At 41.4% G+C, this 22,826-nt stretch overlaps 1 protein-coding gene across 6 annotated transcripts in view; it reads left to right on the top strand.

Moving 5' to 3' along the window:
• The window catches only part of ercc6 (excision repair cross-complementation group 6), a 62,210-nt gene extending 51,148 nt beyond the window's left edge, over positions 1–11,062 (top strand). For all 6 annotated transcript variants that reach the window (XM_048563516.2, XM_048563513.2, XM_048563515.2 and 3 more), the window contains one exon: positions 5,483–11,062. In XM_048563516.2, the coding sequence (XP_048419473.2) occupies positions 5,483–5,899 (417 nt within the window). In that variant the 3' untranslated portion in view covers positions 5,900–11,062. The remainder of the gene's footprint in view (positions 1–5,482) is intronic.
• Positions 11,063–22,826: the final 11,764 nt, after the last annotated feature.

Here is a 22,826-nt window from a genome sequence, read left to right as displayed (position 1 = left end):
AACTTGGTTTGTTTTCACTTGAACACTGAAGGCTGAGGGTGACCTGATAGAAGCTTACAAAATTGAGAGGCACGGACAGAATGGGTAATCAGAATCTTTTTTCCCAGGGTAGAGATATCAGTTACTCAGGGGCATAGGTTTAAGGTAAAAGGAGAAAAGTTTAAAGTGGGTGTTAGTGGCAAGTTTTTTACGCAGAGAGTAGTAAGTGCTTGGAATGTACTGCTAGAGGAAGTGATGGAAGCAGATACAATAGCAATGTTTAAGAGGCACCTTGACAGGTAAATGAATAGGTGAAAGGAATAGAGGATACGGATGGCATAGAGACAAAGGTTTAGAAAGGCATCAAGTGTTGGCGCAGGCTTGGTTGGCCAGTGAGCCTCTTTGTGTGCTGTACCTTTCTTTGTTTGTAATATAATAACATTGGTAATGTAGAAAACCAACAGTCTAGTTTAAAATAGGCTAAACAGTGACAATACATTGTAACATGTAAGAGGACCATTTTCAAAATCTCTTACAAGCATTTGTTTGTTTTCCTACTCTTCTACTTTATCCTGAAGCTTCTGTTGATAACCAGAGGAAATGGCAAAAGTTATTTTGTTACACTCTTTCACTTCCTGGACTGACATTAACGATCTCGGCTTTAGCTTGTGTCAAAGGAAAGCAAATTAGCTTCAGGGATACTGGAACCTAAGTTCATTCATTCTGTTCAGTTTTGATGTTGATTTTAAAACCTCTCATCTCGTTGCCAAACAGAGACCTTGGGGTGCTGGTTCATATTTTCTTGAAATTGGAGTCACAGGTAGACATGATAGTGAAGAACGTTTGGTGTGATTGCCTTTATTGGTCAGTGCATTGAGTATAGGAGTTTGGATGTCATGTTGGGGCTGTTCAGGACATTAGTTAGGCCACTTTTCAAATACGACATGCAGTATTCTGGTCTCCCTGGTATAGCAAAGACATTGTTAAACTTGAAAGGGTTTGGAAAAGATTTACAAGGATGGTTTGTGCTATAGGGAGAGGCTGAATAGGCTGAGGCTATTTTCTCTGGAGTGTCAGAGGCTGGGGGGTGATTTTAGAGAGGTTTACAAAATCATGAGGGCCATGGATAGGGTCTTTTTCCCAGGGCAGGAGAGTCCAAAACTAGAGGGCGTAGGTTTAAGATGAGAGGGGAAAGATTTAAAGGGACCTTAGGGGCAACTTTCTCATGCAGAGGGTCGTGTGTGTTAGGAATGAGTTGCCAGAGGAAGTGTTGGAGGTTGGTACAATTATAACATGTAAAAGGCATTTAGCAGCTTGCCTTCATTGCTCAGACCTTGAGTATAGGAATTGGGCCGTCATCTTGAGATTGTACAGGACGTCAACGAGGCTGTTCTGGCTGCCCTTCTACGGGAAAGGTATTTATTGATTTGGAGACGGTTCTGAAAAATACTTACCAGGATATTGCCAAGAGTGGAGGGTTTGAGTTATAAAAATAGGCTGAAAAGGCTGGGGCATTTTTCACTGGAGCGTAGGAGGTTGAGGGGTGATCTTACAGAGGATTATAAAATCATGAGGGACACAGATAAGGTGAATAGCAAGGGTCTTTTCCCTAAGGTGGGGAGTTCAAAACTAGGTGACATTTTTTAAGGTGCAAGGAGGAAGTTTCAAAGAGGATGAGGGGCAGCTTTTTTACAGAGAGAGTTGTTTGTGTGTGGAATGAACATCCAGAAAAAGTGGTGGATGCAGGACAGTTACAGCATTTAAAATGCATTTGGATAAGTAAATGAATATAGAACATAGAACATTACAGCACAGTACAGGCCCCTAGGAAAAAGGCTCTCCCTATCCACCCTACCTAACCCTCTGATTATTTTATATGTTTCAATTAAGTCACCTCTCAACCTTCTTCTCTCTAATGAAAACAGCCTCAAGTCCCTCAGCCTTTCCTCGTAAGACCTTCCCTCCATACCAGGCTACATCCTAGTAAATCTCCTCTGCACCCTTTCCAAAGCTTCTACATCCTTCTTATAATGTGGTGACCAGAACTGTACGCAATACTCCAAGTGCGGCTGCACCAGAGTTTTGTACAGCTTCACCATAACCTCTTGGTTCCGGAACTCGATCCATCTATTAATAAAAGCTAAAACACTGTATGCCTTCTTAACAGCCCTGTCAACCTGGGTGGCAACTTTCAATTGCACGAGCATTAATTGAGAGGAGAGGAATAATCTAGTGGGAGAATAGAGAGACAGGGGAGAATAGATTGAACAGGGAGTGAGGAAATCAGAAGTATCTAGTGGTTTTGTAAATTTGTAGGAGATGGTCAGATCAAAAAGTTATGAATTGAAGGAAGATGGTTTGAAACAGGAAGTGTCTCTGGCAAGCAATGACTTTGCGAAGATGAGAGGGTGATTGTTGAGATATCATTTGGTGAGTGGGTCAGTTTGTTAAACGTGAACACATCAAATGTCATATTCTGGGAAATTTCACTTAAACCAGGGAAATGGTAAAGAATATCAGAGATAATGGGAACTGCAGATGCTGGAGAATTCCAAGATAATAAAATGTGAGGCTGGATGAACACAGCAGGTCAAGCAGCATCTCAGGAGCACAAAAGCTGACGTTTCGGGCCTAGACCCTTCATCAGAGAGGGGGATGGGGAGAGGGAACTGGAATAAATAGGGAGAGAGGGGGAGGCGGACCGAAGATGGAGAGTAAAGAAGATAGGTGGAGAGAGTATAGGTAGGGAGGGGATAGGTCAGTCCAGGGAAGACGGACAGGTCAAGGAGGTGGGATGAGGTTAGTAGGTAGGAAATGGAGGTGCGGCTTGAGATGGGAGGAGGGGATGGGTGAGAAGAAGAACAGGTTAGGGAGGCAGAGACAGGTTGGACTGGTTTTGGGATGCAGTGGGTAGAGGGGAAGAGCTGGGCTGGTTGTGTGGTGCAGTGGGGGGAGGGGACGAACTGGGCTGGTTTAGGGATGCAGTTGGGGAAGGGGATGGTTGGGGAATGGTAAAGAATAGTTGATTTGTTGCTGACTCATTAGCAAAATTGCCACTAACTTTCATAAACTTAAAAGAAAGTTTGACTTTGCAGAGTGCATCAATAATCTCATCATTAAGTGAACTGAAATAGTTTGAGGCAGACATTTTTTTGGCTTTGCATTGACGCTGCACGCTTAAAATTTCAGGCCTGTGAACAAATCTCTCTTGCCCCATCAAAACATACACCAAAGATTCACTAACTTGTAGAGTTTGTTTTTGTGCTGAGGGCAAAATAAATCCTTCAACAAAAAAAAACACAAGCCAGTGGGTCTGAATGATATGTGTTACAGTGAGTAAGGTGGTAGAATCACATGAGAATTCCAGTGAGGTCCATATTGACGTCAGGAATAAGTAACTTTACTGACTATGTTTTGGGTACCTACTCATGGTGCTTTTGCTTGATAAGAGCATCATTAACACTTCATCTCATTTTATGAATACACAACTTCCTATTCAACCACCAACTGTGAGGAAAACGGACACCAAAAATCCACTTTGCCGCTTGTTCTTCTGGGTTGTCATCTTGGATACCTGGCAGCATTTCAGGGCACGCTCCAGAGCACCTGCCACATGGGCTCCCCAATCCGCGGATGCTGGCATTTGAAACCTGCCAGCCTCTCAGAACCCTAACGTCATATCACTGATCCATTTGCAGGGTGCTTTGGCAATTCAATGATGCACGTTGGGGGATACTAGTAACCAGAAATGCAGTGCCACTGCGATGACATTGTGTGCGCAGGAACGAGGATTCAACTCACAGGATGGGCTGCATTGCGGGGCTGTTCAGTTGCTTTTCTCACTCTCGCTCGCTTTGAGACTACCTGCATGGTCTCATCATCCCTGTCCTGCCTTGCCTTTTATGTGCTTTGTCCACTCAGCTACCAGGCTTATGTTACATCCACCATGTTTTCAGCAGTCTTCAGTCACATCAAGGGAGACAGCCTTCAGTCAGTCAGCATCAGAAGAGCAGGAAAGCCGACGCCTCCGGTCAGGATCCCTCTTCAGAAGGGTTCAGACCCTTTTTTCTAAAGAAGGGCCCCAACCCGAAACGTCAGCTTTCCTGCTCCTCCGATGCTGCCCGGCCTGCTGTGCTCCTCCAGCTCACACTGTTATCTCTGACTACACCATTGGCAGTTCTTAATATCTGAGTGAGTTACAGCCTTCAGTTAGTCAGGAAGTTTCAGACAGTAGAGTCAGAGAGTCATACAGCATGGAAACTGACCCTTTGGCCCAACTCATCTATGCCAACCAGGTTCCTAAACTAAACTAGTCCCATTTGCCTGTGTTTGGCCCATGTCCCTGTAAACCTTTCATGTACCTACCAAAATGTTTTTTAAATGTTAAATTGTACCCACCTCCGCCACTTCCTCTGGCAGCTCATTCTGCACATACACTACTCTCTGTGTGAAAACATTGCCTCTCAGTTCCCTTTTAAATCTTTCCCCTTAAACTTGTGCCCTCTAGTTTTGGACTCACTGGTTGGACTGAAGAGTGTATTTCCATGCTGTGTGACTGTATAAATAAGTGGGATGGTTATTAGTATTGGACCCAATAAACCGAAGTTACCACTTCAAAAGTACGGATAATTTAGCCATTGACTAAGTTTAAAGGATTTCTCAGCAGAGATAACACAAACATCTTCCTTCATATTAACTATAGACACAAGTTTTCTGTCTGCACCTAGCCTGTTTTGGAAAGTGAAGAAAAAATATTGCTTCAAATAAAGGCTGGTAAACTGAGAACGGAGCTTGTAAGCTTATGCTAAAAGTTTGAGTTATTTGACTCATTTTCTTTGTTATACTTGACTCCTAATGACCAGTATGTTAACTAGTCAGCTGTATTCAATGATACTACTAAGTGGCATGCGGAAACCCAGTTGAATAAAGTATTTAGGTTTAAGCATAGAGATTTTATAATAAATGATGTTTGAACTAACCCTAGTTCGCTCAGTAACATGCTGAGATATCTGCAAAATTAGTACTATTTTGCGTGGAGTATCTTGCATGCCTTCACCAGGCAGTTTTGGTCTGATTAAAGCTTGATTCAGTTGTTAGAAACAGTATTTATGTAAAGTGAACATGCTGGATAACGCAGCAAAATGCAGTAAAATGTGACCCTTCAACAATGTTCACTCTAGGGCCACTGGATGTTGCTGGTACACTCAACATGTTGCAGGTTTAGTGTTCGAAATGACACACGCTGCTCCTTTAAAGATATAGATGCAATTTTTAGGACAACTTCTGAATATAGTTTTCTAATGAGTCATGATAGATAAACATATTTATTAATATTAGATATTAGTGGTTAATTTCTTAACTTTTGCAATAGCTGCTACAAGAGTTGAGAACATTTTGACTTGTTTTGTTAAATCTTTGTTGTGTGATCACTTGCTTCGTTAACCGAGAGGGTAGTGCATTAATTGTATGAGATCTGTTTCTTTGGCTTACTTTTTCTGCTCAGGATGCTGCTGTCGTTGAAAAGGACGAAGCTGGCAAGTCTCATTTCAGTGGCGTTCCAACAGAGGAGGAGGCAGGTCGCATGCTCCCATCCTCTTCCTCGTTACTGGCCAAAATGCGAGCAAGAAATCACTTGACTTTGTCTCAAAGCCTTGAAAGTGATGAGAGCTCTGAGCCCACGGCAGTGCCCCCACCTGTTCCAACTGAGCATGATGAGCTCTTGGTGGAAATGAGGAACTTCATTGCATTCCAGGCTAGTGTTGATGGGCAAGCCACAACTGCTGAGTTGTTACAAGAGTTTCAGTCCAAGTTATCACCTGCTCAGACAGTTGTTTTCCGAGAACTTCTAAGAAACTTGTGCACTTTCCACAGAAATGCGTCTGGTGATGGAATTTGGACACTGAAACAAGAATTTCAATGAATATTCCTGGTGCTGCTAATAATCATGTCAGCAGTGTCACTGAGAGCTAACTTTAATTGCTGCTACGCAATGCAATAATTTCAGTAAGAAGGCTTGAATTATCCATGACATATTTGTGTTGTCAAAAAGAAAACTTGACGATATAGAACTGATTTCAGTTTACTCCTCTGCAGGGACAAAATTTAATACTGAAAGAAAAAACTGCAACAAAGCTGTATTTTTTTGCCAGTGGCACAAACTTAAAAGAAGGAGTTTTAATTTGGGTTCTTTTTCTTGGAAATTCAATGTTGACAAGTTGCTATGGACCTGATATGAAAAAGAACATTTAAAATTGTGTTGTGTCAAGTTTAAATTCATGATTTCAAAGCACTTACTTTTTAGTCTTGATTATCACCATATTTAGTTTTGATCCTAAAATTTCTGAAATTTTTCACTTATTGATGACCTGTTTTCATTGGAAGACAAGCTTGTTTACCATGGAGAATGTTTAATCAGCATAGCACAGTTATATTGGTAAATAGTACACAATTGTAAATGTCAATTAGAAACTAAATGCATACAAACATCTTAAATAAACCAAAGTTTTTTTTATTTTGCTAAGAATTTCTTTTTGTTTCATTGAACTGGTTTTTGAGGAATAAATAAATATAACCTGAAAATAATCAGAACATGGGTTAAAATTGTAAATTTTAGTATGGAAGATTGGATTGGTCAGTGAAAATAATATTTGTTTTCTTTGTGTGCTATAAAAAATCCACTATAAGACAATAAGATATAACACAATGCCAATATGCATTTTGCAATAATACATTATCTATGATTGCTCCACTACCTCTACTTCACTTCCATTTGAACTGCTTGATTTTATTTTCACAGTTCTAGCAAGCATAATTTGAAAATTTCTGGCCCCAATGTTTTGCAGTTCTTCCTTTTCCCTGTGAGCTGCTGAAATCTCAAGACTTGAATTTATGTAGCACCTTATCACATCCTCAGGGCATTTGAAAATGCTGTTTGGCCAGTGAGCCATGTTTTGAGGTGGTAATCATTCTAATGCAACGGCCAACCTAAGCAGAAAGAAAACATCTACAAACACCAAATGAATCAGTGACCAGGTCATCTAGTTTTTGTTAGTCTTAGTCAAAACATTAAGATATTTTCTTGTACTTCTTTGAGTGGTGCTTTGAGGTCCTTCTGAGTACGTGAAGTTTAGGTCTGATGTCTCAACACCTTTGATTGTACAGCTGTTCCTCAGTTCCAGAGCCAATTGACTGTAGGTGAGACGAGGACCACAATCTGATGATTCATGTACAAGTGTTAGCAACTTCCACTAAAAATTAAAAGACCTAGTTTCCATAAAAAGAAACACTGACAACTTTCAGTTTCTTCAGTAGCATCAAAAGTTATACCCTTAGCTTTGAACCAATTTGGATTTTTTTAATGTCTTTTATACATTGCTGTTTCAGTGTTGAACATAACTAACTTACGTGAGGTGTTGAAATTAGGATTTGAACAAGAGTTTGACTCCTTACATTGACAACAATGGATCCTCTTTGTTAATGTGCAGTTCAGTCCTGCAGTATCTTCCAACTTTATCTTCAAAAAGAATTTAGTTCTTTCACCTCACTTAGGTCTTTTAAGGCTGAATTCTGAAAAGAATTAAGAGACAACTCACATAACATATTGAGAATTGTCCAATGTTTCATTGTAGAATTAAATTATTTCAAACCTTTTTTGGAGGCATTTAACCTTCTGTGGAGATAGTTTAATAGTACCGTATTGAAAGTCCTCAATACTTTGACTGAAAATGAAAAGTTAAACAATGCTTCATTAGCAGCTGTTTAAATAAAACTGCTCATTGGACTTAGTCTGTGGGCTAATCCAAGTGAGGATGGGAAAATCTCTCTGTCAGTAAGTTTGGTGAGAAACCTCTAGCTCTATAATGAGGGAACTTTTTTAAAAAATTATCAGCAGGAGAGGTTCATCTGTTGCTTCTAACAATGCACAATTGCAGTCAACATCTAAATAATTTGCCAGACCTTGCTGCAAATGAAACTATTTGTTACTGTGTACACTAATTAATGTCCAATTTTCATACAGTTTCCTGAAATGTTGTGGTTGGTTGGCTCACTGAACTCGTTCGTTGTTCCGCAGATGTTTCATTACCTTGCTGGGTAACATCATCAGTGTAGCCTCTGATAAAACAATCTTGAGTTTTCCCACATGTTATTTAAACTCTGGTGTTCGTTGAGCTGGATTACCTCACTACTGGTTTTCCTTTGCAGTGGAGTGTATATGGGGTCTAGCTGTATGTGTTTGTTGATGGCTTTCTTAGTGGAGTACCAAGCTTCTAGGGATTCCCGTGCTTGTCTCTGCTTTTCCTGTCCCACAGTCCTGTCGTTGTCCCAGTCAAATTGATGGTTCTCCTTATCCACGTGGATAGCGATGAGTGAGTATTGGTCGTGTCTTTTTGTTGTCAGTTGATGTTCATGTAGCCATGTGGTTAATTTCCTTCCTGTTTGTCCAATGGAGTGTTTGTCACAGTCTCTGCAGGCAATCTTGAATAAGACATTGGTCTTGTCCATTGTGGGTAGTGGGTTTTGGTCCAGGTGAGCAGTTGGCATAGGGTGGATGTGGGTTTGTGTGCTACTCCAGTGCCCAGATGTGTTCCTGATACAAGGAGCATGGTGAGTGTGTTGGGCCGTGTAGTATCTTCCTGGTGTAGTTCGTGTAATAGGCATCTTCTGACACACTTTTGGGTATCCATCGTCTTTGAACACCTGGAGGAGAGGTACTCCTCGGCGTAGTTCTGTGCTGCTGCAGTGTGATGCCCATTTAAATAATGTTCTCAAGCATGTTCGTTTTTGTGTATTAGGGTGGTTGCTGTTGAAATTCAGTCAGTGTGTGTGCCTTGCCTGTGTACCTTTGTTAGGAATTCCACATTTGTCCTGCGTTCCACCATGACATCCAGGAATGGGAGCTGTTCGTTCTTCTCCTCTTCTCTGGTGAATCTGATCCCAGTAAGGGTTTGATTATTAGTTTGTATGTCTCCTTTGGTTTAGTTCGTTTAATAATGATGAAGATATCGTCCATGTAGCGTATCCATAGTTTTGGTTGGATTAGCGAAGGGCCATATTTTCAAGCGTCTGCATCACTGCTTCAGCTAATAGTCCGGAGACAGGTGATCCCATGGTTGTCCCATTGATCTGTTTGTATATTTGGCTGTTAAAGGTGAAGTGGGTGGTAAGGTATAACTAGCTTCTTAATGTTGTCTGTGGTGTTTTAGTAGTGTTGTCATTGCTTCTCTTGCCAGTGGTATGTCGATTGATGTGAATAGGGCAATAATGTCAAATGATACCATGGTCTCGTCGTCATCTATTCTTATGTCCTTGATGGAATTGAGGAACACTTGGGTTGAGTGGATTCAGTGGCATGATTTGCTGACGAGGTGCTTTAGTCTTCTTTGTCGCTCCTTGAGTAATTTATGTGATGATGTGCCTGGCAGGGAGACGATGGATCTGAGGGGTACTTCCAATTTGTGTACCTTCGGGAGGCCGTAGAATCTTATTTTGGCCGGGGCGGGGGAGGTGGCGGGGGCATTACTTCCTTCAGGTTTCATTCTTAAGAAGCCTGCTTTGTTGATCTGTCCGGTCTGTTTGAGCCTCTTTAGTGCGTTGAGAATCTTTTTGCCCAGTTGTAGTGTTGGGTCTATCTGCACTTGCCAGTATGTGTTCTTGTCGTCTAGTAGTGTATGTGCTCTGGAGAAGTATTCCCTTTTATTTAGATTTAGTTTATTATTTGTTATTATTTAGTTTAAGTAACAGGTGGGAAAACGCAACAGCGCTTTATCAGAGGCTGCACTGGTGATGTTACCCAGCAGACTAATGAAATGAACCAGGTCGGCGAACCAACCAACCACAACATCCACAACCCGAGCAATATACCTACTCTAAAATGTCAGAGTTTGCAGAAATTGCAGAAAGAAATCCACCAAACAAGCTAATGTGTAAATTTGAATTCCTGTTGTGCATTTTAAACAGGTGAACAAAAAATTATACGCAATTACAAAACGTACAATTGTTCATATGCTCTAATTTGAAATCTTGCAATGAGTAATTGCAACAATGATGTTGCCACATTTGCTTTACAAATGCAGCACTGCCCTCTAATTAGCTGATCTAATGCATAAGGTGCCATAAAGTTGTCACGGTGGTTGTTGATGTGTTGTAATGTCAATGACAAGGTTATTTGTGTATTTCAGTTGAATTTTCAAAGCATTAAAATATTAGGAAAAACCTCTTTTAGCAAGTGAAGTTTCACATGACACCAACTTTTGAGGTTCTATTTGGGTATCATTTCAATATCCTGAATTGGTGATAATTTCATGAAAGATTTAATATTTTAGATGGTATATGTTTGCTTTGTTCCTTGTAGAAAATACATGAAAATGCTTTATTATAATTGGCAAGTAGGCCGGTGATTGTGGAAGAACTTTTGGAAGTAGATGAATAAATTATATCAAACAATGCAGAGTGGGATGAGGGCTTGGCAGAACTCTGTGTAAAAGATTAGGTTTTGGATTGGAACAAGTCTTAATTCTGAAAGTACATTTCAACTTCTTCAGCTTTACAAATGTGCATTATTATCATATTAACTTCCTGCCAATAGGACATTCTAAGAAGGCAACGTTGGAACATAATTTCTAATTCTCCACCTTTGCAACCTCTGCAAATGAAATTTTATTAAATCATTCCTTTGTTTGAATATAACTTTTTTGTACTTGATATAATTGAGGAGCATGTATTTACCACTAGGGCATGCATTTAAAATACTGCTTTTGAAACACATTTACTTATCATTTCTCATAGCATTGCTAATATACATGACAATATTGGTTACTGGCTTAAATATTAGGAAATGCAGTATGTATCTGAATAAAGTTTCTGAAGTGAACTATGATCTCTATGATGAACCAAATACCCAGGGAATGATTTTTGAATGGAGTTGAATTTTTAATTTTTTTTTCTTGCCTTTGATACCTTTACATTCCTGTACAGTTTAATCAATGCGATGTTGCTCTGACATTTGAATACTGCCTCTTAAATACAAGATGTCCACTTTAAAACATGTTGTTGAATAGATTAACTGCTCGGAAGCCTCAAAAGCGTAGACAATAAAGATTTGTTGAACAAAACCATTTGAAGCCTGTGGTTTTCAAGCATTCTACACAAATTCCTTTACACAAAACAAGTTGTATTTATATCAGGAACTGCATATGCTGGAGAATCCAAGATAACGAAGTGTGAAGCTGGATGAACACAGCAGGCCAAGCAGCATCTCAGGAGCACAAAAGCTGACGTTTCGGGCCTAGACCCTTCATCAGATGAAGGGTCTAGGCCCGAAACGTCAGCTTTTGTGCTCCTGAGATGCTGCTTGGCCTGCTGTGTTCATCCAGCTTCGTACCTCGTTATCTTGTATTTATATAATGCCTTCAACATAAAAAGAAGCCTCCCCAGTCCACCTTAGGAAGTGTGAATGGGGTCAGGAAAAGGTAAGTAGGCGGATAAGCAAACAGTGATGGCATGGTGATCCAATAAGTTGAGTTCTTAGCATTGAAATGGCTTTTATTGGCAAAGCAGAGGCAAAGAGTTTACAAACGAAGATTATGGGTAATAGAGAATAGAAAAAGGGTAGGACAGTAATCTAAATCTAGGCTGCTGTAGCAAAGTACAAAAAAAAATGTAAAAGTCTCAGCAAGTCAGGCAGGAGAGAGCGGGAAGTACTTGAGTTGTTGTTTTCAGTTCAATGACTTAGTATGGAGCAGAACTTCAATATTTCAAGTCAATGACATTTCACCTGAATTGAAGGAAGATTTTTTTTAACCAAGTGGAAGCAGGGAGGGGACTGGAAGAACAAGGAAGATAAGGTGGGGGCTAGAGGAAGTGACGTAATAAAGGGTCATGATTCACAGCCAAAGAGCGTTGTCATTGATGTAGTTGAGAAACACAAGCGGTGACCAAATGAGGAATGGTTTGCTACATGACTTTAAAAAAGCTACTTACTTCAAGTTCCTGGCAGTGATAGTCGCCAAAAACCTGTCGTGATCCGCCCACGTAGACGTGACCGTCAAGAAAACACTCGGTCTCTACTTCAGGAAGCTGACAACAACAAATCAGAAGGGCTGAAGAAAGAAACAGTTTTGCAAGACTTGTTAGATAGGAAGCAGGGAGGAGGTTTGGGAATTGGATTAAGATGGTCATAAATTGTTTCATTGATGGTGCAGGGGAGGGGATTCTGAATGAGATCAAGTCAGGACATGGGAGGGGGTGCTAGTGATAGGAGCATGGAGTCAGACCTGAAGTTGATAGTTGAGGGTGACCTTTAAAATGGAAGGAGCAAGCAGCCCGGTCTGCGTCAACAAGGATGGAGGTGCATGTCAGGGTACGATGTTAGACCAGCAGGCGTTTCAAGGAAGGGGAAAGAGCTTACTCTTCTTCCCTATTTCTGGAACAGAAAATGACAGTGAGGGGAGGTGATAATCTGGGTGGATGGTTTTGGTGAGTAGGCCGGGGCTTCAGCCGAGTGTAACTGCGCGTCAAGGCTGTGTAAACTCAGAAACCACCAGAAATCGCTGAAGAAATTCAGCCGGTCTGACAGCATCTGTGTAAACTCAGAGGCGATCCTAGAGAGTAACCGGGGAAGGGATTGAGAAGGTCATAGGTACTTGAGAAAGTATTTAGGAGCAACCATGAACCAAGGCACGACTTCAGCTCCCTTTATTAAAAATAAAGTTTAACGTGCTTACAACTTGATAAATAAATTTGAACTGGCAAGTTTCTCAAAAGGTTGGTGACAGGATTTCAAGTTTATTTACATAAATACCAAAACCTGTTAAACTATTTCTGAGGCAACAGAGTGGAGCAAACGTCAGCTTTCCTGCTCCCCTGATGCTGCCTGGCCTGCTGTGTTCATCCAGCTCCACACTGTTACCTCTGACTCCAACATCAGCAGTTCTTGCTATCTCTAGATTATTTCTGAGGTGCCTCATGCAATTCTGAAAGCAGGTCCGATAGACTCAAAACGTTAATTCTGTTTCTGTCGCCACAAGATGCTGCCAGACCTGCTGAGTTTCTCCAGCAATTCCTGCTTTTCATCATTTCAAAACGTCAACATCAGTAGTTCTCGGTTGTAATTTTGCCTTCTTCATGATTGCGTAGTCTTCCTCACTCCACTTGCATTGATCGACTTCAGAAATTAGTCGTGAACAGAAAGCCAAATCGAATTGAACGTTCATGTGCAGTGCACATTGGTCTCGCCGCAGTCTGCGCGGCATAAAACCACAACACATGGTCAATACAGAAATAGAGCTCGGCCTTGATTTCGAGACTCTTTGAATCATTTACAAACCAAACTATTGCTGGGTCCTGCAACAGTATGAGATGCATTAATGTCAATCCATGTAATTACATTTTGCTGAACTACCTTCTCTTTATCAATTTCATCTTACTTATTACACCGCCAAGATCTAACCTTTCAATGCTTCGGGAAACCGAGGAGATAGACCGAGGAATTGGATTAGATAACTATGTCAGCGGAATTGTTGTGTACTAATGAAAAACAACAACAACACGCCTATGAGGCTCTTCTAGCCTTGCCTCATGAGAACCTACTAATGAAAATATGGGCCTTTATTACTCTCTCCTCACCACGCACACATTAAATAATGCTTCATAATCACATAATGGGTCCTTTAGTTAATGAATCTGTTCTGGAAGAAAAAGTTTAACACAAAATTAAATTTGCTTTACTTTGGCTTTTAAATTTGCACATCAAATGCTTTTCAACACCTGAAAAAAAGCAGCTATCTTTTTTTAACAAGAGTTTGAAAATGAACATTTAGTCTCTAAGCATCAAGAGAGATTGAAAATAGCCTTTACAGGAAACTGGATACGACTGAAACAAAAGTGATCCCTCGTGCATTTCATGACTTTCAATATCAATATCATCCTTGTTTTGATGCCATTTATTTTAAGATATTCTGAACAGTTAGTCAATGCAGTTCCAGAAATATTTTCAGGGTAAACTAAAGCGGATGCTGGAAATCTGAAACAAAAACTCAAATTTCTGGAGAAACTCAGCAGGTCTGGCAGCATCTGTGGAAAGAAAGCCGTAGCAGATTGCTGAACTGGAAAAGTTGACTGTTCTGTAATAACGGATGAGTTTTTCCAGGGGTTCCTGTTTTTTTCTCAGCATCCGTGGTTCTTCGGGTACTTTTTGGTGGCTGGGGGAGGTGGGGTGTTTATTTGTTGATCTGTAAAGCGAATCCATCTTCTTACACAGTGTTGTTCCTCAAGTTTTCTATCAGATTTGCATTTATTTGATGCATTTTGTCGTTTTGAACTGTGTTGAAATCTCATTTGCCTCCAATATGATTTATTTCTGAACGACTGTGGCATATTTTGTTAAAAGAGACTTAAGGTTGGTCTTTTTGACCCCCATTCCTTCTTATCTCTCCCTTGTATTTACAAAACCTGCAATTTGTGACGGTATGCTACTCTCACACCAGACAGATGTTCCGCGGAGCAATGACTCGCGCAGAGTTAATTTCATTTGTCGTAGAAATCCCCAGAAATGTTTTTTTTAAGTAATTGAATGAATTGGACCGAATGTAATCCGGGGCTCGAGTACAGAAATCCGATCACCAAGAAATATTGGCGAGGAGCTCTCTCAGCCTCGCCCTGAAATTACATCCTAATCGATGCAATTACCAGAAATGGAAAGGTATTGGCAAAACAAAAGGACTGAAATTTACAGAATCCTTTCCTTCTCGAGCTCGATGGAAAGAAAGACAGCAAACACTAGGTTTTCATTTGCGTCAATGTTCAGCCTTTTTCGTTTGCTTTCCCTTGCAAGCCTGGGCTGTTTGCTTACAGATAACGCGACCCAGGTTCCTTGGAAACCGGATGAGCAGAAATTAACCAGGGCATGTGGATCCCAACAGGAAAAAAAGTGTCTCTAACAGCCTCTGACAATTAAACCGACCATTTACATTCATAACGCTCCCCGTGCACAATTGATGGCAGATCCTTATTGTAATCGTCTGTTGTAGCACCGCAGACTTATAGATAATATCTGGCCCGAGTAGTTTTTTTTAAAGACCAGTGCCTACACAATCCTGAACACTACAAAGGTCAGCATTAAGCATAAAGGCTAGGTAATAGTTTCTACATGTTTTTATTGCAAATAGTTCAACACAAAACGTTTCTGAAGCAAAGCTTTGTTGCATTAATTTCTCGTCAACAGAAATGGAAGAATCAGCGATTAGTAAAAAGAACGGATATATATTAATTGAGCATTACATGCAAAACAGTTCCTAGGAAGAAGGATCCTTACTGTATTTGTGTAAGGAATAATTCTTCTATGCAAACTGCATTTGAATTTTGAAACTAAAAGTAACATCTTTAATGGGTATGTTTAATGGAACCGGTTGTTTTGCTCCAGGGATATCTACCTTTGTCTCACAATGAGTTATAAATGCTGTTTTTCAATACGTTGGAAAATCAGTAGCTGCATTAATAGCTTGCTAACAGCATGCCTTCTCATGTTTAGCTCAGAAACAAATCCAGAAAGCTGAGCGTGTCGTGTTTGGCGTCAATGATTGTTAAAGGCTTAACGAAATGGAAGATTAAAAAGTGCAGGTGAAATAAATTGGACAAAAGATCACCGTTTAAGACAAATAGGTGGCTTGCTGAGGCAATGGGGGCATGAATTATGTTTGGTTTATTTGAAGATGAAACACGAAATTCTGATCGAGTAGGATTGCAGCCATTGAAAAACAAACTGAAATCCTTTAGTCAGAAATAATGTGATCCATTAATTGTGTTTATTTGAAGCTGCCGGAATTTTTTTTTATCCTATTCTAAACCTTTGATTTCGTACTTTGCTGCTGCACACATCCAGCACCCGCACGCTTTATACGGTGTTGCTCACAATGCCTCTGAGAAGCACCGTTCTGGGACTCCATGTGAGCTCTGATATGTTTCAGAAAGACAGAGCTTGCCTGTATCTCTGAAGATATCACCGTGACATTGGCCCTGGAGGATGCCAGCGCGTTTCCTTTCTCATTGGTGGAGTGTGCTACTCTGGCCCCCGTCGCTCTTCTCGTTCAGGGTCCCGGTGGAGAGGAAGGGAGAAGCGACCAAGAATCAGCTGGTTCCCGAAACTCTCCAGAGTCTCCGCCAAATGTTTGGGCTGGGGCAGATGTCATGGGCCAGTGGCGCACTCAGGAGAGCTCCGCAATACACACTGGATCTCTTCAACGCTGTTGCAAATGCTAATGGTGTGAGCAAATCTCCCGGACACTTGGAGGGTAATGTTGTGCGAAGTTCTGAGCATAAAGGTGTGTCAAATGCAAATCGTTAAACAAATCTCACACACTTAAAAACACCGAAGTTACTGGCACCCAACAACAAATTCAGAATTAACATAGAACAACATTCCTCATACAAGATAACGAGCGATTTTAACACAACTTGGATGCTTTAACACAACTTGGGGATTTTTCGGTTATTTTACCGGACATTGAAATATAGAATAAAATAAGTTTGAGCGATATATTTCCAAATGTAGATTTTGTGTGAAATGGAAGAGAGTTAACTTGATCTAGGTACCTCTTAATATTGTGAGACAAGTGATCAATGTATACTTTATTCAGACTGGTTAAATGTTTATATCTGGAACAGGAGCCCTTGAGGTATACACGCGTGTCCGGCCAAGACTTTAAATATACCCATGGGCAGCGTGACATTGTTCGAGTTAATTATCGTGTGAATGTGGGACAGGGATTGTTTCGGCTGGGTGCGCTGACCCGAAATGCCTTTCTTTTCTTCTACTTCATGGCAACCAGATCTACTCTTACTTCCATGTCACTTCAGTTGGCAGGTACGAACAGCTCCTCAAAGCTGAGCTGAGGCCCTTGCAGTTAAGAGGACTCTCTCAGCACGCTACTCAATTGTGCAGGGTGAGCGCTTTCACTTGGCTTCCTTCCGTTCAGCTGGACGAGTTGAAATCTGGTTCTGCCCTGATTATCCCCGTCCTCAGTGGGGAGACTTGTTGTTCCAAATTCGAGCCCCGTGTTTTTTTTAAAATTCACTTACAAGGTTCACCTGTGCGAGTTACTGGACAGCAGTTCAACTCGGGGTAGGGTGATTTCCTCCAGAACTATCCCTCTGTACATTGAAGGATGGCAAGTGTTCCCTGTCACTCAGACAGTAAGTAGGATCAGCACTGCTTCTAAGAATGGAATTTCATTGTCAAATTATTGATGAAATCATTACGCACCTCCGAATCCGAATAGCCAGGACAACGGTATGTCAATTGCAAAGCATTAATCCAGCAACACAGTGCGGTTCGTTGACGCAGGAGCCTTATATATGCCATTATTATTCAATTTAAGCCATTAATTGTAGCGATCAATAACGCTTCTTGAACATTAATACAATCGTTATTATTGTTATTCCCGCCCTCAGTTTTTGACTCATTTTCACACCCCGTTACGAGCTTAAAATAAAAGTTTAGGAGATGTCTCCAGACATAATGTATGGAAGGTTCGAGTTATAAATCTGGGTCTGGAGCCGTTTCCCCTGGAGCGTCAGAGGTTGAGTGGTGACATTACAGAAGTGTGTAAAATCTTGAGGGATGTAGACAGAGTTAATAGTAGGTGTCATTTCCATATTTAAAGACTAGACGGCACGGTTTTAAGGTGAGGGCAGAGAGAGTTTTAAAAATCTCCTGAGGGGCAAACCTATCACACACACGGTAGATCGCGTGTAGAATTAACTTCCTGAGGAAGTGGGCACAATCATTATGTTTAAAAGATATTTGGATGGATATATAAACCGGAAAGGTTTGGAGGGATATGGGCCAGGAGCAGGCAGGTGGGACAAGTTTAGTTTGGGGTTATGTTCAGTATGGACAGGTTGGATCGAAATGTCTGTTTCCGTGCTGTATTGACTCTATTACTCTTGGTATATACACATCTGTCTTGTAGAATCTCAGATCGTGGCGTTATCTGCAGTGGGACGTTATAAGGGTCGCAGATGGAAGAGGTAACTTGTTTTCTGTAGCTCTTGAATAATTGACCGGTTCTAACTCTCTGGCAGGCGTGGAAGTGGGTCAGGAATAGCGGCTCAAACCATGGTTTCATGCCATGCATCGACAGCTCGTAGCAACACAGCGCTGTCAAATTTGCAAAGAGTGGGGACCCCCAGAAGGAGTCCCGGCCTTTCCTAGTGATCTTCAGCAAAGATGATGAGCTCGAGGCTTCCAGGCCCCTCACTCCAGCAGGTGAAGGGCCTCTCTGTGTTTCAAAAATAAATCTACTCACTTCTCCCCGAAAACATTCCGGCTCAGGGCAGGTGGCAGTTTTTAACAATCATTTTTGGCAAGCCTAGCCCTATTTCAGTTTGTTCTGATCTCTCGCTCATTGTCAGTCCTTGATGGTTCTGTTACATCGAAAAAAACATCCATCTTGAGCTGAGGTTATCTCGGAGTAAAATGTTGCTTCAGTTTAACATGTTCATAGTAGGTGATTAATGTTTAACAAAAACAGAAATTGTTGGAAAAGCTCTGCAGGTCCGGCCGCGTCTGTGAAGAGAAATCTGTGGACAGTAATCTGTGGAGAGTTAATGTTTCCGGTCGAGAACCCTTCTGAGGAAGGGCCTCTCGAGCAACAACGTTAAACTCAGATTTCCCCTTCACAGATGCTGCCAGTCCTGCCGAGCTTTTCCAGCAACTTCTGTTATTGTGTCTGATTTACACTATCCGCAACTCTCGCGGTTTTGATCAGCGTTTAATACAGAAATTAATGCAGAATTGATAATATTAACCAATTTCTTTCACTCACATAGACAGGCGTGTTGAATCACAATTCCTCACAAGGAACAAAAGAATCTTGACTTTAGTTTTTGAGTTGCTGGTGTTTCTTTTGTCTTAGTGTGATGTGATTGGGGCTGTTTTAATCATGTCAATGGTTTATTTAGGAGACAGCGCACCATGGATGAAGAAAGAGCCAGCTATTCCAGCATTGCCGAGTGAAAAAGTCATTGCTCCTTCAGCCCGGCTCACTCAAAGCAGGAAGATCCGAGCTGTCCCGATGATAGCCGCAGCTCGCCTGCTGCCCTGTCAGGGACACACTCTGTACGTGGACTTCGAGCAGATCGGCTGGTCTAACTCTCAAGGGGTTACAGCGCCCTTTACTGCGAGGGGGGCTGCCCATTCCCAATGGAGCAAGGCTTTAAGACCTCCAACCACGCCACGGTGCAGTTTATAGTGCATGCCCTGAAACTCTCCAAAGAGCTGGGCAGTCCATGCTGCGTCCCAGACAACTTACACTCCATAAACCTGCTGTACTTTGACAATGAGGAGAATGTAGTGCTGGGGGAGTACAGGGACATGGTAGCAGTCAGCTGTGGGTGTCACTGATTCAGCGCCGCGTTTCCCCCTGTCCCACATTGGGATAATGGCTCACTTGCAATGAGGACATGAAACTGGCGATACTCTTTGGACAGGGAATGACATCAATGGGATCAGACTATGTTGATCTTTTAAACATTTCAATTGCTTACAGAACTCCAGCTTTAGAGTCCATTCGTTTGATTGTGGCATGCTTTTTATACTAACTGGGAAGCTGAATAAAGGGCGAGCTGTAATTTCTTTCTAACAAACTAAAATGGCGTTGTTATTGGTCCCGAAACATTAGCTTTCCTGCTCCTCTGATGCTGCCTGGCCTGCTGTGTTCACGCAGCTCCACACTGTGACCTTCATACTCCAGCATCTGCAGTTCTTGTTATTGCGCTGTTAATTAGCTGAATACTTCCCCAATCTATGTTATTACATACAGCTCAGCATTGGTTATTTGTACTGAAACGGCTGAGAGCGTGTGCGTTTGTTGGTTGTCACGTTAGTCAGATGAAAGATTAATTCTTTACAATGCTAAGTAAAACGAGTGACTATTTAGTGATGCTCACGGTGCAACGAAAACCATCTCCGCTCTCAAATTTGATCTCATCTCCGTAAGATATTTATTAGAATTATGAAAGGCAGTGAAACGGCCTCAGTGATTCGGACCAAGGCCTGTATGAAACATTTCAGGATTCTGCGCCACCTCAAAGTCTTCCCTTGAAAGACAATTTCAACAAATAACTTACAGAGTAAAAGCACTCCCTGTCACTATTGTGAGCTGTGATGGCTTTCACTCAATCTTGGGGAATAAAATCGTATTTATACTTTCGTCGTTTACTTGTTAAAGGATTTTGGGAGAAATATACCTTTGTAAAGAGAGAAAACAAAATAAAATGTAGAACACGTTTGATTCTGGTTTTTGGTCCACGCTGTGTAATGGTACAGGCGGAATAAATTATACGACAGTTCCCAGTTATTAATAATGTGCAGAGTATTAGTGAACTTGTGGAAATCGGCTGATTGCTTACTGCAATGATATTGATGAGGGCAATATTTGATTTCCGCATTATACCTGCAGAATTGTCACAGTAAAACACAAGCGCCAATGTCTAAATGATTGCATGCTTCCGTAGGTAATGAATTTGCCTGTTAGTGCTAATTCATAACTAAAATATTTACGGGTACAGCACAAAAAAACTAATTGCAGTGCACTAACCCTACCTATGTTGCAGGACATAGGTAACTAGAGGAGTTTTTCCGTTGAGGGGGTATAGTGACGCTACTGAATTTTGACAGGGCATTCCTGGCTCGAGATAATCACCTTCTCCTGCAGCCTGTTCCTGTGTCAAATTACAGCATTTTAACCCGCATGCACCCCACTCTGTTGTGTGTCACCCTGTCAAGCGCGCAACCCCGCGGAGTAACGAAAACTACTCTCGCTGCTTTCACAACAGGCTTCATCGTCATTTCTTCTGTCCGGTAGATCATTATGGCGCTCGTTAAGTTTATGGTCTTGGTTATCTGGAATTTCTAAAATGATTTATCCGTCTGCACGGACGGATGGTCATTAGTTGAGTTAATCCTATTACCGTGATGTACTTTCCAGAACTTCAGCGGACAGTGGCAATTCAGAAGTACCAGAGGAGTCACTCCTATTGAAAACAAAACACCCATTGTCTTAAGATAACACGGTGTAGAGCTGGATGAGCACAAATGAAAATTTTCTGAAGAAGGCTCTAGGCCCGAAACGTCAACTTTCCTGCTTCTCTGATGCTGCTTGGCCTGCTGTATTCATCCAGCTCTACACCTTGTTATCTCAGATTCTCCAGCATCGGCAGTTCCTGCTAACCCTATGTCCTAACACTGACTTGAGGCACCATCAAGACATTCCATGGTAACCGGTTACACACACAAAAAAATCAAGGGAATGAATGTCTCTGACTGACAGAATGTCGACCATCCCAAAACCGAGGCAACACTTCCTTCTGTAATTGTGGGCTCAGGATGTGAATTGACAACGTAGTGTCTTAAGAAGGGGATACTCCTGTGAATAGTGGTTGAATTGAAAGTAATAGGTTGAAATCTTGTTAGACAACACACCAGTGACACTTTAATCTTTCATTTGGACATCATGATGGACTTCAGGGAGCAAGATATTTACTTTCCAGGAAACAAGCCAGAAGCAATTGCAAGATGGGTGGGGTGTTACTATTTATTGTTACATTAAAAGGAATGAAAAAAAGTAAGCTCATACATTCACCGGACATTTTTGTTCACTGGGAAGGTGATTGTCAAGTGCCATTATCACTAAATTATTAATCCAGAGACCCAGATAATGTTCTGGGGACCCTGGTTTAACTTCTACCATTTCACATAGTAGCATTTGCACTCAGTTAAAAAAAATCTGCAATTCAGAGTCTCATGATTATCACGATTTCACTGTCCATTTTCAGGAAAAGAAACACCTGGTTCTCTAATGACACCCTCACTTCATCTGGTCTACATATGATTCCCGACCCACAGCAATGTGGTTGACTCTTAACCACTGTCTAGATAATTAAGGATGGGCAATAAATGCTAGTATAGCCAGCAAGAACCTCATCCCATGAACAAGTGAAGAAGGTACTACTGTTCTTCAGGTGATACATCAATTTGAAGTATCAGCTATCTGAGAAAATGGCTTCAGTGGACACTATCAGAATCATAGAATTTCTACAGTGTGGAAGCAGACCATTTGGCCCATTGAGTCCACACTGAACCTCTGAAGAGCATCCCACCCAGACCTAGCCCCAAGTGCAAGAGTGACAATATCACAAATTTTAAGGCATTGTGTTCAAATGGCTATAAAATATAAGATGTCTGGTAGGATATCATGTGGATTTGACAATATCAGCTCCAGACAGGCCTGAAATGGGAGCAAATGAGCAAATGCTGGATGACCGCTGCAGCATCTTAAAACAGGTTCACAGCAGCCACCACTGTTCAGTCCAGTATTCATGACCATTGACACTTGGAGTTAGACAAGTTCAAAAGAAGATGGCTGTGGTTGTTAGAGGGTGAACTCATACACAGGACACTGCTGCAAGTGTTTCTCAGAATAGTGTCAACGAATCCACCATCAGCTGTTATCTCAATGGCATTCCCTCCACCAAAATATCAGAAGTGGGCTAATTGGCAATAATCCACAGTGTTCAACATCAATCATAAGCCATTGGATACTGAAACAGTCTGAGCCCATATGCAACAAGACCAGAACTGAACACTGACTTGGTTTGATAAGTGGTAAGTAACATTTGTGCTTCAGAAGTGGCAGTCAATGGCTATCTCCAAAAACAAAGTGTCCACCTAGATTTCCTTGACATCACAATCGTTGCATCCCCCAGGATCATCAAACTGAGTGTGATGATTATAACAAGGTCAACCAGGCAGATCTCATAGAACATGAGTTCCTCAATTGGGAATGTTAATC

This window comes from Stegostoma tigrinum, chromosome 37 (genome assembly GCF_030684315.1).
Source record: "Stegostoma tigrinum isolate sSteTig4 chromosome 37, sSteTig4.hap1, whole genome shotgun sequence".
Classification (NCBI taxonomy): Eukaryota; Metazoa; Chordata; class Chondrichthyes; order Orectolobiformes; family Stegostomatidae; genus Stegostoma; species Stegostoma tigrinum.
This window is presented reverse-complemented; position numbering and strand designations above follow the sequence as displayed.